Below are 20,106 nucleotides of genomic sequence, written 5' to 3'. Positions count from 1 at the left end.
GTAGCACATGATAACAAAGGCCCTATGCTCTGTGTACGTAACCGGATGTATGATTACCTAGAAGAGCGTCAGGACACACTGTTTTAGGCATATGATAGCTATGTGACAACGATTAACATGATGATTCAGCCCCTAGAGGGATAGGCACATGACTGTCATGTTTATTGCTACGCAGGCCTTAGCTAATCTGAATTTGCATCTTGTCACTCTCTTGTATATAAAGCATGTGAAGGACACTGTTCGGGGAAATATTTGTCCCAAATGCTCTGTGTGTGATGACTACTTCCATTCTTGCAAGGATAATAAATACATGTATCCTGATATTGAAACTCAAGCCGGTGACGAGTGATATTTTTCTAACAATTTGTAACTATCAAAAAGAACTGAATGTGCAAATACAATCTCTGAATCTGTAACGTAGGGTGTCCCAAAGTGATCATGCTTCCTCTTAGTGAATTTATTTGCAAACATGACATTAATTATCTCTACTACGCTGACGATACACAGATATAGATACCTGAAACGCCAGAATATTCTTTGCAATTCCTAAACTTAGAGACATGTCAATCAAAACACATTTTTAATCAATAAATATGAACTTTTTCCAGTTGAATGCATTTTAAACACAACTGTTAGTTTTTGGTCTAGGGCTGGAATGTAGAGCCTCAAGAGATCCTTGCTTGAATATCAAAGACAGCGTATCACTCATTGCTGCCATGCCACTGCAGTATTTACATTCCTTCATTTACTGTCATTAGGGGGGGAATGACGTTGTCCGAAAATATGCAATGGAGATATGCTTGCTAGATGTTTGTTTCTGAAAAGCAACATATTTTGAGCTTTTCTTTAAATTCCTTGTTGTCCTCTTCACTCTTAATAATCTCAATGCTCAATAGCTATATGTGATAGCCCCCTAACGCAGCGCGACCATAACCAAAATAATACATTTTTTGAGAATGAAAAAAAAACGTAATGTAAAGATTTCTCAGAATCTAAATTATAATTAGCATATTTCAAGACAGTCTGACTCGTAACTGTTGAGATAAATGTCTTTGAAATAAAAAACAAAACAATAGGCTAATCTGCATTGTAAGAAACATACCAATATTACACTTTTCAAGCAATGTAACAAGCTGTATGAGGAAAACATCATCTTACCTGTACAATGTCTCTCTCTGCCAACTTCCCCCGAGAAGAAATCCTGATGTCATCACCATCCAGCTCAACCATGGCTACAGAGAAAAGTCAATGACATGTTGATGATGATGAATCATAACAGTTATACACTGGGTCAAAACTAAAGAGACTAGAAACTAGAGTAAATATGACTTTAACAAAAAAACTATCTTTGATGCAAACAGATCCAAAAACTGCTTTTATTCACGCTACTGTTCTCACCATCGAACTCAGCTTGGCCAACCCCAACAATGATGATAGACATGGGGAGTTTAGCTGCCTGTTGTGAACAAGAACAAACCCACTGTCTGTTAGGGGAACATTTCATTCATTCATTCATTCGTATTGTTCTCTCAAAACACATCTCATTTTACAAAGTCAGTCTAACATTGGAAGCACATTTCTCCAGAGATATCAAATAATATATCTGATACATAGCCTTTTCTTGACTGTGTTCCCCATTATGTTGTATAGTTAGGGTTGTCCAGGGATTGAAAGAAAATACATTACATTGCATCTATACATTATTCAACTCAGGGTCCCAAAGGTTGTTACAAAAGCCAGCAGATAACAGAGTATTTTACCTTACTCATAAACCGTCTACACATTTACAAGCCGCTTTTACACTGTGGAATATAATGAGTTAAAGTACATAAGGTTACAACATGTTTTTGACTTGGTAACAAAGCACAAGATAAAAACAGTTAAGATAACGTGAATACAGTAAAGCATTTTATTCACAAAATATACACATCCTATACACTAAGATTTTCAGTCCTGCATTATCTATTCATGATCTTGGCATATATAAATGTTTCAAATACTATAAATCCCAGAATAAAAATGTTACATTTCCTTTCAATTTAACACCAATACAAACTAAAGTTAACATGAATAACAATAAAGATTTAATAAGGCTTATTTTCCACACAGTATGTGGTGTACAATTTCTCAACTGCATGAAACTAAACCACAGTCCTGATGTGGAGAATGAAATAGCTCTGGCATGAATGAATGATGCTTGTGGTGGAAATACATTTACAGGGGTAAAAGTGGGTCATCTCTCCTGGAAAACCCCCCCGAGGGGAGAGGCCTGTCACAGATAGGAATACATGCAGTAAGGAGGACCATCTTCTCAATGTGCTCCATCATTATTCCCTCCTTCATCTCCTTTCCCATTTTAATCTCTGCCTCCACCAGGCTCATTCCTCACGACCTATTGCTCCCGCACTAAATACATACATTCTGTTTGACCATTTCCAGCAGTGAAAGACCCCACACTCATATACCGAATGTCATATTAGATTCTGTTTCCCGGTCTGAATTATTCAGTCTACACCATACACCATTTGTCACTTTGCTTGTACTGTAAAGTCACTCAGGGGATCTCACTGCAGCTCTCTGTGTGTGTGTGTGTGTGTGTGTGTGTGTGTGTGTGTGTGTGTGTGTGTGTGTGTGTGTGTGTGTGTGTGTGTGTGTGTGTGTGTGTGTGTGTGTGTGTGTGTGTGTGTGTGTGTGTGTGTGTGTGTGTGTGTGTGTGTGTGTGTGTGTGTGTGTGTGTGTGTGTGTGTGTGTGTGTGTGTGTGTGTGTATGGGGGGGAAAGTGAGCATTAGATTAGTAGATGGGCAGTTTGGCACATTGTATGGCAGCCCTGTCATGGCTGTATGAATGTGTATGTGAATGGTTAAACATTTTTGCATTTACTCTTTTGCATGCACAACGAAGGCTTCATGTTCTCTATGGATGCATTTTTAAGACACATTATTTCTTTACACATTTTGCCAAAAAGAACAGCCAGACATAACTGGCCTCTAAACTCTTGAGTAGCAGGGTATCTGTTCTGCAATTTGTATGATTGTACGTCGGCCAGACAGGTGGAGTGTTAGTTTTGTTGATTCAGCAGATGAACAAAGCCGAATTCAGCCGTTCAAGTGTCTCTCAATCTAAAATATTCATAGGTTTTATGAAGTTACCGGTGGAGCCAGCCTCCTATCCAGAAAACAAACTGACACCCGGAGACACAATCCAATACCTGGGCACAAATTAAATTATATGTGGCCAACCAGGTCAAAAAGAGACCCTCTTTTATTATTTAAACTCCTGAAATGAAAGTTGGAGCCTAAAGGAATAACATCAAAGCAAAGACTCCCCCAGGAGCTGTCCTGAAAGATGTGTGGACACATTAGTCACCGGAGGCAAAGCTGAGCTGGTTCGATTTGGCCTGTGCAGTTTGGTCAGCAGCAGTACATTCAACATTATTACCACAGGTATCTGATATGTGCAAATAGAAAAAAAAAAAAACACAACAGCTTTTGAGAACACAAATAAGAAACCTAAAGTGTGGGAATGAGCGTTGCACATAACTCATTCTTTATGATTTACCAACACAGTCTCACTCCCTGAACGTCCAGGAGCGACGCTTGGTCAGTGTCCCGTGGCGTGCAGTTGTGATGCGCCGAGTCTCCTTCAGCTTCATAAACGGACGCAAAGATCTTTCAACTGATTGCAATGTATTCCCATCAGCGGCGGTATTTGACGCTCAGGGAAGCACCACATCGGTCCATGTCGGCGGCAGTTAAAGGCAATGTGAGCGTCCATTCCCATTGGATAACGGAGGATTTTACACCCGGAAGTAAGTATTCTCTTTACTGTCGATTAATTTTACAGTGATATCTGCAATACTCATCGACTCAAAAACACCAGATTATCCTTGTTGATTACACAACATTGATTGGTTTAAATTGTGTGCAATGCTTTTGTATTCTTCCCCTTCGATTCGGAGAAACAAATATTTTTTCTGAGTTTAGGATGGCAGAAGACACTACACTACCCAGAATCCTTCAAAACCTCTCTTAAAGAGCACCTTCGGGGGAGAGCATTGCAAAACTGGCCCCGGTAATGGTACAAATCTCAACCTGTCGTACAATGGACAGCTTCCCCCCCCCCATCTATGTATATACTCGCATTTTAGACTCTGTTACTAACTGTATATCTGTAGACTTGGTATGTCTTAAATGTCCGGTTAGGATGTATTAGAACAAAATCTAAAATGAAAATTGTAAATAAGCAATCTGTATGTAAAAAAACCACCTGTATGTAAATTGTAAATAAGCCATCTGTATGTAAAATATGTCTTATATGTCTTATATGTCTTATATGTCTTATATGTCTTATATGTCTTAAATGATATGATGAATTGGAAATGGGGGACCCTGATGTAAACAAGACGAAAGTCTTTCTCTGGTCTGCATCCCCTTAACAATTGTATGTTTTGAGCTGTACTGTACTGTACCCAATATACAAGCTGTTAATAAACTTTTCAATCAATCAATCAATCAATCAGCTATCGTTTGGGACTACACCATGTGCTTTGCTCGACAAACCCCGTGATTAGTTCTCAAGCTCTGTGATTGGTTGACCTCCAACAAAAAAAACGTTTCGTAAAACATAAAATCAAACTTTATTCAGCAGTGCTTGCTTTACTCTTTGAAAGTCATCACATGAATGCATTGTAATACATGGTTTGGCTGCATTAAATATTACACATCTGTCGTAGTTCTTTATTTATCTACAGAGATCGGGCCTCAGAATAGACCGGAAACTATTCTTTTACCGTTCTGTTTTAATTTCACAATAAAGTTAGAAGTAATATTTTTTTTTTTTTTTTTTTTTACTACTAGACCACTAGGTCATGTTAAGACCATCTTTTCTGTGTTGCTGTGGTTTTTTTCCATCACTTTTGTGTTATCAAAACAATAACAAAATATATCCGTCGTAAACTAAACCGGAAACAGCAGTATATTTTATTTTGTTAACACTGTAAACTTGACAGCTTTTTAACCCAAACCACCTACTGTTAAAGCACGTTATTACACGTTTAGAGTAATTGCAATGCAGGTAGATTGTGTTGCTTTTTAATAACTGTTTAAAATGCCTTTTTCTTAATGTCTTTCATTTTTATAAAGCACTTTTGAATGTGTTATATTTTTATGAAAACATTTAAATACTAAGAATACATACAAAATAGGATGAAAGTAGAAGGTCAATGATAGAAATATAGAATAGAACATATCAAGAAGATACTGTAAATGATATCTAGAATAAAACAGTTTAGTGCCGGATGTACAAAGATATTAATAGGAGGATGTGAAAAACAGACAAACTAATTAGGCTTTATTTAAACATTAAATAATACTTTAGGTTAAGGTCTTCTTTTAAATACATGTAAGCAAAAAGCTTTGGGGGTATCTGATAAATATTAAGCCTGTTAAAGTACTTAACGTGTAATATATTGCATGGTTTGTTTTGGGACTTGACAATCAACTTTCCTGCAATGTTAACAATGTTGAAGCACTTATTTTAACCAATATTATACATATGTATTAAACTCTTATAAGATGTATGTAGATAGAATAAGAAATGTGCAGAATATGACAGTTTAAGGGTGGAGGTACACACATATTGATAGATGTCTTGTTGAGGAACCTATGACCCAAGTTTGTCATCATTGCATAACTACACCGTAGTTGTGTATTTTATATGTCAATAAACCTTTGGAAATCTTGAAAGGGATGTGCAAAATAGCCATTATATACAGTTTTTGATGAACGATTAACGAGTAATGAATATGCTTGATAGAGATCTGCTGATACATTTTGTGTCTTCTCAAGCACCAACTATCAAATATCTCTCCTGATTGTTGGCACTTGACAATCACCTCCCCTGAATTTTACTCAGGTGTAACTAAAGTCTGATTTAAGGGTTGTTTATATTTCACATCATTCATCCAAATCTGTAAAGTAACTAAGATAAATGTAGTGGAGTAAAAATACCAGGTTAACCTTTAAAGAAAGCCCTCAGGATTATAAAAGACCCCCATCACCCCAGCCACAAACTGTTCTGTCTGCTACCGTCTGGCAGGCGTTACCGCAGCATCAGGACTAAAACCACCAGACTCAGGGACAGTTTCATCCGACAGGCCAGAAGACTATTAAACACCTGAACTTTGAAACAACATCCATAACATTCACCTGGCTGCTACTTTGTCAAATATATCGTATTCCAATCACTTGTATATAGACTCTTATTGCACTATTTCGCTATTTCACTTTTTACTATTTTACTATTTTTGTATTTACTTGCACAATTTTTTCTGTGTACCTGTTTTATTGTGCTGCACTGTTAGAGGAGCCTGTGACCTAACGGGGGGGGGGGGGGGGGGGTGGGACACGTTTGATTCCTGTTTTGGATAGTGTGCCATCGATGGGTTTCATTCCATTTCAAAATGCTGTTTGACGCTCTGTGTAAACTTCGCGCACTGCCACTCCAACATCCAATCACAGAGCTTGAGGACTAATCACGGGGGTTTGTCGAGCAAAGCACATGGTGTAGTCCAAAACGATAGCTGAGGATTCTGGGTAGTGTAGTGACTTCTGCCATCCTAAACTCCGAAAAAATATTTGTTTCTCCGAATCGAAGGGGAAGAATACAAAAGCATTGCACACAATTTAAACCAATCAATGTTGTGTAATCAACAAGGATAATCTGGTGTTTTTGAGTTGATGAGTAGTGCAGATATCACTGTAAAATCAATCGACAGTAAAGAGAATACTTACTTCCGGGTGTAAAAACCTCCGTTATCCAATGGGAATGGACGCTCACATTGCCTTTAAATGCTGCCGACATGGACCGATGTGGTGCTTTCCTGACCGTCAAATACCGCCGCCGATGGGAATACATTGCAATCAGTTGAAAGCTCTTTGCGTCCGTTTATGAAGCTGAAGGAGACTCGGCGCATCACAACTGCACACCACGGGACCCTGACCAAGCGTCACTCGTTCAGGGAGTGAGACTGTGTCACTCGTTCAGGGAGTGAGACTGTGTTGGATTTACCGTATTTCTTAGGAGCAAAAGCTAAAGGCCCAGTGAAGCAGGTCATTCAGTCCTTTGCTCAATGGGCACAGGAATTTGGGGGGTGAAGTCCAAACTGAGAGGTGGGAGGTACGCGACAGGGCCGGGCTGAGCAGTGCAGAGCAGCAGACAAGATCTTAAAAGGAAGGTGTGGCTGTTCGAAAGGTTTGATTAACAGTCGCAAATTCCCTTTAAACCCAGTCTGCTGTGGGTCAGAGCGCCCTGTTCCTGAGCCTCAGATGATGCGCTGGGTGAGAGCTCTGCCTCCGATAAGGTGAACCTGTTGACCTGTGAGGGGATCTCAGGAGAGCCCCTCCCGAGGGTCTCAATAAAAAGGAAAACATATTGGACAAACAAAACACAAGGGGTAAGACAAGTGGAGCAGAACACATCCTATAGGCTAAATCAGGGGTGGGGAACCTCCGGCCCCCGGGCCGTATAAGGCCCGCGAGACCATTTGGTGTGGCCCTCGAGGTAATTTATAAACACACGCAAAAAAGAAAAAAATTAAAGAAATCTAGACAGCAAAATAATTAAACAAGTGAGTGCCTGTTTTTCCAGGCCAAGGTCAGGGTCCTTGTACACAACACAAGCCTAACGTATCATCACGTGGTATATATCTCGTCTGACAGGGGTGTAGTTCTGACAGGGAGCAGTGAGCACCAGAACGCAGCTCCGCTCCGGCACTTCCAAAAATTGCAGTACCCATAAGGAGCCGTACACATGCTGCAGTTTTTGCGTGGCTGTGTCTTAGTTGTAAACCCAGTGGCGATCTGTCACACTGATCATACAGTCAATAACTTTGTTGTTATTAGCATCTGGTTAGCTAGCTATGCTAACGAATATAAGAAGCTTTTTCTACAACCAGTGAGGTAAAGGCAAACCTTTATATGATCATTATAGTTATAAAAAAATAAGAGAATAAAGTAAACGGGTATAAAATACTATATGACAGTAAAAAAAAGTTGTTATTAATAAACAAGAATACAGTTTGAAAGGGGAGTGATTTGTAAAATATCCATAAAGAAAAAGAAAATCTGCTTACAGTTATGTTTCATATGGGTGTTGAGAGATGTATCCATAGATCTAATGTTGCTCTCAAAGTGCACCAGATTGATGCTTTTAACTTCAACATTTAAAAAAAAAATCTTTCGGGGGGGAGCATGCCCTCGGACCCTCCTAGAGGAGGTTAGGTCCCCCCCACTTAAATCATGTTGATAGGAAACTAAATACATTTGCACACATCTTGTGTCCATATCTTTCTGTTTTGGTGGTCATGCCACAACCGTGCACGTGCATGCATGCGCGAGTCATGGTAAGATATCTGGATTCAGAGGTTGCTTTTTCTTTGCACAGCATGAAAGAAAGGTGAAATGAGTGGGCTGTGATTTTAGTATTTTTAAGCAGAGGTCAATAATTTGTACGGCCCTCGGAGGATGTTGAAAACATTGAAATGGCCCTTGAGAGGAAAAAGGTTCCCCACCCCTGCTATAAATCATCAAATCTAGTGCTACTGGCTTACAAACCCCAAGCATGAGGGAAGTTTTTAATAAGCAAGACAAGGGAGGGAAGGATGGAGAAAGGGAGGGAGGGAGAAAGGGAGGGAGGTGAACGTCCTCTGGGTAGTGTGAGAGCAGCACTTACATTCACTATGGCCTCCTTAGTCTGGGCCATGTCTGATATGACGCCGTCAGTGATGATGAGCAGAACAAAGTACTGGGACCCATCCTGCACTGCTGCTGCATAGCTAAAAACAAAAATTAACAACATAAAGTCGTTGAAGACAGTACAACATAGACTATGTTAAAGTAAATGTAAGTTCAAAATAGATTATGCAGACAATGTGTTTATTAAAAACACAGACAAAGTGGCCCCCCGCCCACCATCTGACACAAAGGTTTCATATAGACATGCAGAGAAGTGAAATACGTTGTATGGCAGCTCGTGTCTCGCAGGTCTCGCATTATCAAACCCATCAGAGGCAGCGCAGTGAGTGTGGCCTAGTTTCATTTGCCCATCGCTGGCTCCTCTATGAATTATTTATGAAACTGTTTATGCAAATGCTGCAGTCTTATTCTCTCAGAGCATTATTGATCACCTTGCAATGATTGAACACACTTGATGAGCAAAAGGAGGGGAAATCGTGGCAGAACACTGTAAGAGCCAAGGACAGGTCAGAGGTCAGCCATTACTCTCGCTCTCAAAATGGTCAATTTGACTTTGAGGCGCAAGCAGTTTAATCAAAGAGCCTGACAAAGGCAAGAGCGATGACCGGTGTTTAGGAGATAAAAAAGAGCTTGGTCTTCCTCTTCCCTGCAACAACTCACTTGAGACATTTGATCACATAGGAAGAGAAATAACTGTATGACAAAAGACAATATTGGGAATTGAAGAGTGTACATTTTTCGAGATTAAGAAATTCAAATCTCTTCGATCAAACGTTTTTTTGCATTTTCTGTATTTATGAATTTATTGGGTTTTATCGTTCTCTGTTTTTTTATGATAGGACCTCTTCTTCTGGTGGGTTGCATTTGTATGTGGATGATGCTTTTCTGTCTTTTTCACCACTGATTACATCCCTTAAAAATAATTATATAACTTCTATTTGTGTTGGCAACAGATATACTGCACTCGTGGGTGATTGTTGATGCATCGTTGTATGCAAATGAAGCACGATGTGTGTGCGGGTCAGACAGGGAAACAGTTGCGTAGTGAGGCTGCCTGGGGAAAGGCCTTGAAAAAGTCATAGCTCTGGGGCCCTTGGTACTCTAATGTGGCTTGCTCATGTATTCATGTAGTAACTGTTAACAAAGCAGAAATACAAGTCAATGCTGAATATCTCATCTAAAAATCAAGTTCAGAACTGCAGTTCACAAAGTCATTAATATTCAAGTTAAAGGCAAGTTATGATACTGAGAGCTAAATCCCAGCATGAGTTAGGTATGAATATACAGATGGGGGTGGGGGGAGTGTACACCTGTACATTATTATAATTTCACTTCTGTCTGAATCTTGACATTTTTCAACAAAACATTCGGTGCAGCCCCCAACCGCACTAGATGTCTATAAAGCAATGCAGCACCTGCACTCAGAAATATCTGGTCCCACATACTGTACTGTATGCCTGATTACCATTTCTATTCATCTCCGCTTGGCAGCCGATTGTTTATTTTCCCTTCATTAGTTCTGCTCAATGCAAAGAGAAACCATCACTCAATGTCCTAATACCTTTGACAGCGGGTCTTTTTTTTACAGATTGACATTCAAAGAAAGGACAGAGTGCTCTGTGATGTTGACTGGTACAGCAATTTGTTCTTGTACCTTGCCACATGATTCACAACTGGAGCAAAGTTGGTGGGTCCGTACAGCTGAACCGTCTTAAGGCTTTGATGGTAAGCGTCAAGAATCCCCTGCATGCCGTTACAGTACGGGTTCTCAATGTTGCCATTCTGAGAGAAAAAAACCAAAAGCATGAACAGTAGTCAGAAGGGAAACAACATTAAGTGTGCCGCAGTACCACAATGTTTCTGGGATAAGTTACTGTAATACCAAGCTTAAGAGTATCGGGAAACTTGTTTGTTAACAATATTCATTAAGCAAAATACTGTATATACATGTAAATTGAATCTTTTTTAATTCAAGACGTTTACATATAGTTCAAATTATGTTTAGCCGAGCAAAGCACAAATATATGTTGGCTATTTAATACATAGTCAACAACAAAGTCCGATTTCCCGGATTGTTGATACCATAATGTGTCTCTAACAGTAGTGAATGATACACTGGAAGAAAAGGACAAATATAGATCAGTGCCAGAAGAAATAAATTATTATCTTTCATTGTTGTGATACTATATTCAGTATTTTGTTGAAATAATGATTGAATGAGATATAGTACATGAGAGAAAACATTCAAAAGCAGAGACAAATAGATAGCCAAAAATATTTTAAACAAACATCCAACAACCATTTTCTATTTCTAAATGGGTTGAATACAAAACAAAAAGGGTGTTAAAAAGACAACATGGCCATCGGTAAACAAACTTCTAACTTCTTCTTCTAGCTTCCTAATAGCACATTTCTTAACAAACATACTGTATATTACCAAAGTATTTCAACCAGGACTCAAACTTTACTTTCAAACCCATTTACGAGTCTAAAGCATGAAAGAATGAGGCTTTAATTACATGGTGAGATGAATCTTAATTAGCTAATTTGAATGGAAACATGGAGGGATGCAGACGTTACCCAGCAGACAGAGTCCTGATGAGGCTGTACTATGCAGCAGCCAGAGCACATTAACTGGTAGAGAAGCCAAATTGATTTTAAAAGATTCTTCAGCCTTACAGAAGCTCATTTGCACTATAAAAGGTAAATGAAATTCAATCTGAATTATGCATATCGAGGTGTGGAAGTATTCATCTCAAAATGCCCACATCCATATTGCACGCTATCCATACAGTACATGAGCATGAAAACACAAATGAGTGCTCATACTCAGAGATAGGCTCCATTGGGATGGCAAAAACTAATCTTCACATATAGTCTGATTACAATTATGAACAATTCTGAAGCTGAATTAAAATAACCTGAAATAAATCTGAAATAACCCAGCGGAAACCTCCAGGCCTGAAAATAAAGAAGTGCAGAAATTACTTAAACCTGCATTCTTTCTAATTGCTAGAAGGGGGTGACTCCACTTGTTTGCAAAAATAAGTAAAATTGTATAGAAGTCTAGGATAAATTATCGCTTGATTCATTACCTCAGCCAACCTTTTCCTAACAATTGTTTTTATCTAAATTGTAGTTTCAAGTCTTGTTCAGCATGATTTTGTAACTCATGGTCTCGTATAGAATAAAATAGACGATACAGTTGGTAATGAAAGTGTGCACTGTTTGCTTTTTTTGTCCTGAGAACAAACTTGTTTAGCATACGCTTGCAGTTAGAATCGCCCTCTTGTGTCGCTACTGGTTCCCAAAATAACAAAATGGATGAAAACTTGAGGCTTTAAAACATGAATTCTACAAATCAATGATTGATGAATTCGCTCACTTCCTATACAGTCTATGTAAAAAAGCTCATATTTTCCTCACCAGCGGGAACTCATGGGAGACCCTTCCATCAGGGGGCAGCTTAGCACCAAATCCCAGAGCCGGGAACATCTTATCACTGTCATAGTCCTGGATGATCTCTCCCACGGCTTTGAGAGCCATAGCATAGGCATTCATCTGGTAAGGGTTCATGTAATGCAGTGAAGTAGACTGGGACGGATTTCCTTCCAAGACAAGAGAAGTCAGAGTCAGTGAAGCAAACCATCAGAGTGAGGCCGGACTGACAGCTGCAACCGGAGCAACGTGAGAGAGCCACAACTAAATAAAGGATCTTCTGAATCAGAGGTGTTCGATGTGACTATCATGTGCTAATAACAATACTAGGATTCAAAATGTGTCTTTTCACTTCAGGAAGGGAGGAGGGAGGAAGGAAGGAAGGAAGGAAGGAAGGAAGGAAGGAAGGAAGGAAGGAAGGAAGGAAGGAAGGAAGGAAGGAAGGAAGGAAGGAAGGAAGGAAGGAAGGAAGGAAGGAAGGAAGGAAGGAAGGAAGGAAGGAAGGAAGGAAGGAAGGAAGGAAGGAAGGAAGGAAGGAAGGAAGGAACAAGTATCGCACAATTGTACTTGTTTACATTTCTTGGTGTGATGTTATTTTCCCGGCCTGACTTTTTAGACACAACCTCCACATATACTGAAACACCTCCAGAGTGTTTTTGACTGTGTGATATTAAAGTGTTGGAGCTCATTAGGTGGAGGATAACAGAGGTAGAATGGAGATAGATGTTATCGCTATGAACTTCCATTTCCACATCTACATGAACATACCGTCTCATCTTATTTAACTATAGCATTTGGTATGCATTATGTGTCCTTTCATAACCGGCATATTGTTTTCTCTGTACCCTGCACAAGATACATGTTTTGTTTACCTTTTCTGAATTCAGTTTATAATCCTTTGTGCTATGTATAAAAGATGGAATACAACAAGCAGGGAGAGAAAATCCAGCCCCCTCTTTGATTCATGGAAAATGCCATAATGCATCAGAAGACAAATGGAAGCAGAACAGGGTGATGGCAGTGAAAACACTCACCGTTTGATGCAGTGAAATCAATGGCCACTGTGAAGTGAATCTGAGTCCTGAAACAGATGAATGGGGGAAAAAGATGGTGTTAACAAAAAAGAGGAAGGAGAACTCAGCGCTGCAGTTTGATGAAGCTCTCCCTGGTTTCACCGTGCTGCTCTACCTCTCATCTGTGAAACCACATATAGTGAAGATAATACACCTTTACGGTCTGGGCAACATAGGATCTAATCAAGTTTTTATTGTTCAATTTAATCAAAGCATACATTTGCTAACGGTCAAACAGCGTCCAAAAGGCTGTTTGACTTTTTTTAATAACACCTGAAGTCAAGATTTAACAGCACAGGGGCTGAGTCAGGCACAAATCCCTTGAAAACCATTACAAAAATAATGTAGGCAGAGTAATCTGGCTGGCTTTATAATTTGACTGAACATAACAACGAGGAAAGCTATGATTATAAACCCAGCACTAGAGCTGAGCACTGAGGGACTGCGGATGGAAATGAGCTCAAAGCTAAATCTGACACTGTTACGCTTGATACATTTGAATGTTTGAAGTGTTCATTACTGTGCATTGTCCCTGCCAAATAAACGATTAAATGAAATAAATAAAAGCCGTAAAGAGAGCCCAAGATATATGAACATTTACACAATCCTGCATACGGTGCACCCAATCGTCCCATCTAGTTATATAATAATCTTTGTTTACATTTGTTTCATTGTTACTCTCTTTATTTCACATGGTTGTTGTTTAATCAATAACACATGTGTCCTCCAGCCACTGTACGAGCTTCACAAAATGTCTAAAAACTGCTGGTTATATTTTATTCATGAACCCGCAATTAATATTCAAAACCTTAACATAAAACTAAACATGGCCTAACTAGTCTCTGCTGGATTTGCCCGTTTGCCCAGTGGGACAAACGTGGAGGGAAAGGGAAGGGGAGCATAGATCAAAGTGTGTGTTCTTTCATTGTGATTAACACTGATTGCCTTTCCTGACTTCACCTCTATTCAGATTTTCCCACGAGCGCAGTATTGGAGATAATGGCGACTTCCTCCTGGGAGACTTTGACCCCAGCTCATTAATCAGCATTGAGCTGACTGCTCAGCTGACAAAGGAACATTGTCACAATGGCATGCTGCCTCAATTTGAAACTCTCTGCTGATTTCTATGGTTAGTTTTGAATATTTGCCTAAAAGGGGGAAGTGGTAAGGTATGGTTCAGGCAGAGTGCAGGACCATAGTGATAGTCACACAGTAACTGTCAGTCAAACTGCCAATTACAGTCGATCATCAGAGCATTACCTGGGAGTTAATCCTCAGACAGTAGCTGCTACACTCTGCAGTGAGCCAGAGTATCGATATGGTCAATTACGTTCAATATCACAGTGTTTAAAAGGGACAAGTACATCGCATTACGGGTGTACTCAGTGTGCATCTGGACCCGGTGACGACATTACCTATTGACGCAGCAACCACTGTAAGTTATATTCTTGTTTAATTAGACTTCTCTGTTTCATTTATTCGACTCTGTATAATTGTTGTTGTAGCTTAAACGGCTAAATCGCTTTTGAGAGATTTTAAATCTCAGATCTGCTCAGGCGAAACCTGCTTCACAGGTCTCAGCACTCAAGCCTGCATTAATATAGGCAGGGCCAGTCTATTGATTGCGTGAAGTACAACCGCGTGACTCAGTCATTTTTTACCTTAAAAAGCATTTAAATACCGCATTTAAAATCTGATGAACTCAGTGTGCATCTGGACCCGGTGACGACATTACCTATTGACGCAGCAACCACTGTAAGTTATATTCTTGTTTAATTAGACTTCTCTGTTTCATTTATTCGACTCTGTATAATTGTTATTGTAGCTTAAACGGCTAAATCGCTTTTGAGAGATTTTAAATCTCAGATCTGCTCAGGCGAAACCTGCTTCACAGGTCTCAGCACTCAAGCCTGCATTAATATAGGCAGGGCCAGTCTATTGTCGCCCATCAGCTGTAGATAGTTAACTAATTAGAGGGGCGTGCCCCTACAGCTGTGAGAACTGAGCAATCAGGCGTCCATTTTAGGTAGCTCTTTCCTGGAGCGTCAGCTTCAGCGTCAGACATTGGAGTCCTGCGGGAGTCAAAGACTGACAAAGACATTGGAGTCCTGCGGGAGTCACGAGGGAGGCAAAGAGGAGGCAAATCCTACTCTGATTGAGCTGGTGTCTTATTTCTCTTTTCTTTAGTTTTCTAGCCCCTCATGCTATAATCATGTGTATTTTCTCCATTCCTGTTCATGTGTCCTCTCGCAATTATCATTGGCCCCGTGTATCTCCTAATCGATATAACCGGCCTGCTCTCGTCTAACCCACATGCTCCACTGACATCCAACATCTAGTTTCTGGTGGCCTGTGGAACTGCCAGTCAGCTGTTCCTAAGGCTGACTTCATCTCTGGCTACGCCTCCCTGCAGTCTCTGGATTTCCTTGCTCTCACTGAGACCTGGATTACTCCATCCAACACATCCACCCCAGCAGCTCTCTCCACTGCATATTCCTTCTCCCATACACCCAGACCCACTGGCAGAGGAGGTGGCACTGGTCTCCTGCTCTCTCCCAAATGGAGCTTTCCCTCTTCAAACTACCTAACTTCACTCCTTCCACCTTTGAATTCCATGCCGTCACAGTAACCCATCCTATACAGTTAACCATTGTTGTTCTCTACCGTCCACCAGGTGCCTTGGGGGACTTCTTGGAGGAATTAGATAATCTCCTCTCACACATCCCTGAAACTGGTCCTCCCGCTGTACTTCTCGGAGACTTCAACCTCCAGATGGGGAAGATAGACAAACTAACATCTCTGTTAACCGCCTTTGCTTTCTCACTGTCTCCGTCCCCACCGACTCATAAAGCTGGCAATGTCCTTGATCTCATATTCTCAAGGAACTGCGCTACTTCTAACCTCTCTGTAAACCCGCTCCACACATCCGATCACTTCTTCATTTCATTCTCTCTACCCCCTTTCCAAACATAACAAACTAATCTCTTCTCATCCTGCACTTGTCCGCCGTAACCTTCGCTCCCTCTCCCCCTCTACCTTTGCCTCGTCGGTGCTCTCAGCCCTCCCTTCCTCTGACTCGTTCCAACTCCTGCCACCAAACTCTGCTGCAGAAACTCTCCTCTCTACTCTCTCATCCTCTCTGGACTCTCTCTGTCCTCTCACATCTCGGCAGGCTCGTCAGTCCCCTCCTGCTCCCTGGCTAAATGATGCACTGCGTGCTAATAGAACCGTCCTTAGGGCAGCAGAGCGGAAACGGTGGAAATCCAAACACCGTGACGACCTCCTAACCTATCAGGCTCTCCTCTCCTCTTTCTCTGCTTCGATCTCTCAGGCAAAAAGCACTTTCTTTCAAGATAAGATCCAATCTTCCTATTCCAATCCTAAAAAACTATTTTCCATCTTCTCCACCCTCTTGGACCCTCCAAAAGCCCCTCCCCCCTCCTCACTTCTGTCAAGCGACTTTGTTAACCATTTTGAAAAAAAGGTTGATATTCGCTCTTCTTTTTCTGACTCACCTTTACTCATCGCTGGGTCACCAGACCCTCCTTCCACCAACACACTAACCTCCTTTTCCCCTCTCTCTCCAAGTGAGGTTCTTACCCTCATTACTTCTGCCCGCCCTACCACCTGTCCTCTGGACCCTATCCCTTCAAACCTCCTTCAGACTATCGCTCCTGATATTCTACCGTTTCTCACCCATTTCATCAACACTTCTCTAACTTCTGGTCACTTTCCAAACAGTCTTAAGGAGGCAAGAGTAAACCCTCTCCTAAAGAAACCCACTCTCAACCCGTCTGATGTTATAAACTACAGGCCTGTCTCTCTCCTCCCGTTCCTGTCTAAATCACTTGAACGCGCTGTCTTTAAACAACTCTCCTGTTATCTCAATCAGAACAACCTTCTGGATCCGCACCAGTCTGGTTTCAAGGCAGGTCACTCCACAGAAAACTGCTCTCATTGCTGTCACGGAGGAACTGCACACTGCCAAAACTGCATCCCTCTCCTCTGTCATCATCCTGTTGGACCTGTCTGCTGCATTCGACACGGTGAATCATCAGATCCTCCTTCGCACTCTCCAAAAACATGGAGTTTCAGGCTCTGCTCTTCCCTCCTCACCTCATACCTGAAAAGACCGTACCTACAGGGTGACTTGGAGAGGGTCTGAGTCCGACCCTTGTCAATTAACTACAGGGGTCCCTCAGGGCTCTGTTCTTGGTCCCCTCCTCTTCTCCCTGTACACAAACTCGCTCGGATCAGTCATTAGCCCGCATGGTTTTTTCTTACCACTGCTACGCTGACGACACCCCAATTAATTCTGTCCTTTCCCCACTCAGAGACCCAGGTCGTTGCACGCATCTCTGCTTGTCTAGCTGACATCTCTCAGTGGATGTCTGCTCACCACCTCAAGCTCAACCTTGACAAGACTGAGCTGCTCTTCCTCCCGGGAAAAGATTGTCCCACTCTTGACCTAACAATCAACATCGGCACCCTCAGTTGTTTCCCCGACTCAGACTGCAAGGAATCTGGGTGTGACCCTAGATAACAACCTGTCCTTCACTGCAAACATCGCTGCTACAACCCGTTGCTGCAGATACACGCTTTACAACATCAGGAAGATACGTCCCCAGCTGACCCAGAAAGCGACGCAGGTTCTGGTCCAGGCTCTCGTCATCTCACGCCTAGACTACTGCAACTCCCTCCTGGCTGGTCTACCTGCATGTGCCATCCGACCTCTGCAGCTCATCCAGAATGCAGCGGCTCGTCTGGTCTTCAACCTTCCTAAATTTTCCCACACCACTCCGCTCCTCCGCTCCCTTCACTGGCTTTCCGGTAACTGCTAGAATCCACTTCAAGACACTGGTACTTGCTTACCATGCTGCGAATGGATCTGGCCCTTCCTACATCCAGGACATGGTTAAACCGTACACCCCAGCGCGTGCACTACGCTCTGCATCAGCCAAACGACTCGCTGCGCCCTCGCTGCGAGGGGGACCCAAGTTCCCATCGGCAAAAACACGTGGGTTTGCTGTCCTGGCTCCAAGATGGTGGAATGAGCTCCCCATTGACATCAGGACGGCAGATAGCTTACACATCTTCCGGCGCAAACTGAAAACTCATCTCTTTCGACTCCACTTCGAGCGTTAGAACTATTAACGAAGCACTTTTATACTAATAAAGGACTGGCTTACCTAAAGCCAGTTGAGTAGCACTTGAAATGTTTGGCTCTATGAAACCTGATGTACTTATATGATTCTGTTTTCTTCAAGGTTGTGTCTTCCTGGTCGAATGTACTTATTGTAAGTCGCTTTGGATAAAAGCGTCAGCTAAATGTAATGTAATGTAATGTAATGTAATGTAACATTTAAAGCTTTAACGTCCTAAACCCATTAAAACTCATAATCCTTAAATATATATAAGAATAATCACATACTGTACTAAGAAGGGCAATAGCAGAGCGCAGACCTCTTTTCACTGAACAGATTCAGAAATCAGGGCATTTTCATTGACCCTTTTTATTGGAGAAAAGACAGACGATGGACACATGGTCTACTGGGGCTGAGAGTTTGATCTCCCATCACACACTGAGTGCCTTGGGTTCACATTTTTATGTTTATTAAATCTTTATTTAATAAGATTTAATCAAGATGTATTTATTATCTTCTTATTTGTTTAAGATGCAAGCTTACAAATGATCATGGGACATGACAATCTATGTGGATTGAGGTTGACTGATGCTGCAGTTTTGTCTGTTTGCTAGGTCTTGAACCAGTGGCTGGTTTTAGGTTACTATTTGTACCCGTGCATTATATCGATAGTCCTTGATATAGGGCAATTATTCAGTCATCCTTCCATATCATGCCTGTCTTTGAGTGGACTATCGCACTGTGGGCAAATTAATGTACCATAATCTGTTCCTACATTTGATCTGGAGTTCATAAATCTGACACCAGCCTTTTAATGGCAGCACATCCGGATCCAGAACAAATCCCTTCAGAACAAGCAGTTCAATAGTTCAATGTGGGCTTCAGTCTGTCCTTTCATATAATCACAACTGGCAAAGCATCTCCTCTTCTCTCAGTTGTGTTCTCAGATCAAATGACAGCTTCTCAACCACTGTGTGCATCACCGTGAATAACCGGATCAGTGTCACACTGACTTTCCCCTAACAGTTAGCGCAAACACCATATGGCAGGACTCTTTGTAACATGAAATCCCTTCAATCTAGGATGAATAGGATATTAAATGTAATGTAAAACAGTGTGACAAAGAATGCAGCTACACCCACGAGCCCATCAGTATGTGTTGTAAATTGGCCAATCTTCACTACTGTACATCAATGAGCAGTTATGCACAGTGCTTTTAATGAGATGCAGGGAGGTAAACACAAGGGAGTAGGTTTGCTTACAAAAGTGGGGGGTAAAATAAACACAATATTCAGCATCTTTTTCACTTCATTAAAATGTTTTATATTGTATGCGAGATAGTAGTAAAGCTATTTGGCAGCAAGCTTTCTTAAATTGTCTCTATTGATGGAGACCTAATAGTTGATCGTAATGTTTACTCTATGTGCTTTACTGCTTTTTCTAAAATATTGATGTGTATTTGAATGAATCCTGCGATACTGAGACATTGTGTAAAAAGGTCTGAGCATATTATGCAGGTATTGATTTTAAGACTGAATTCAGCTCCAACAACAACCACCAATAATGTCAGTCTGTATGAAGCCTGATATGTGAAACACAGGACAAAACTAGTATAGCACTTGTTGGTCTACTTTACTGTTGATAATGTTTCCAGTATTTGCGTGACAATAAAGAACAGAGTCAACGGTTCAGGTAAG

At 41.1% G+C, this 20,106-nt stretch overlaps 1 protein-coding gene across 3 annotated transcripts in view; it reads right to left on the bottom strand.

The window, feature by feature from the left end:
• cpne5a (copine Va) overlaps positions 1–20,106 on the bottom strand; it is a 76,682-nt gene that overhangs the window by 3,754 nt on the left and 52,822 nt on the right. For all 3 annotated transcript variants that reach the window (XM_034209271.1, XM_034209272.1, XM_034209274.1), the window contains 6 exons: positions 13,227–13,273; positions 12,181–12,362; positions 10,409–10,536; positions 8,732–8,834; positions 1,399–1,456; positions 1,159–1,232 (listed from right to left, as the gene is read on the bottom strand). In XM_034209271.1, the coding sequence (XP_034065162.1) occupies positions 1,159–1,232; positions 1,399–1,456; positions 8,732–8,834; positions 10,409–10,536; positions 12,181–12,362; positions 13,227–13,273 (592 nt within the window). The remainder of the gene's footprint in view (positions 1–1,158; positions 1,233–1,398; positions 1,457–8,731; positions 8,835–10,408; positions 10,537–12,180; positions 12,363–13,226; positions 13,274–20,106) is intronic.

This window comes from Gymnodraco acuticeps, unplaced genomic scaffold, assembly GCF_902827175.1.
Source record: "Gymnodraco acuticeps unplaced genomic scaffold, fGymAcu1.1, whole genome shotgun sequence".
Taxonomy (NCBI): Eukaryota; Metazoa; Chordata; class Actinopteri; order Perciformes; family Bathydraconidae; genus Gymnodraco; species Gymnodraco acuticeps.
Note: the sequence above shows the minus strand (reverse complement) of the source record. Positions and strands in the feature narration are given on the sequence as shown.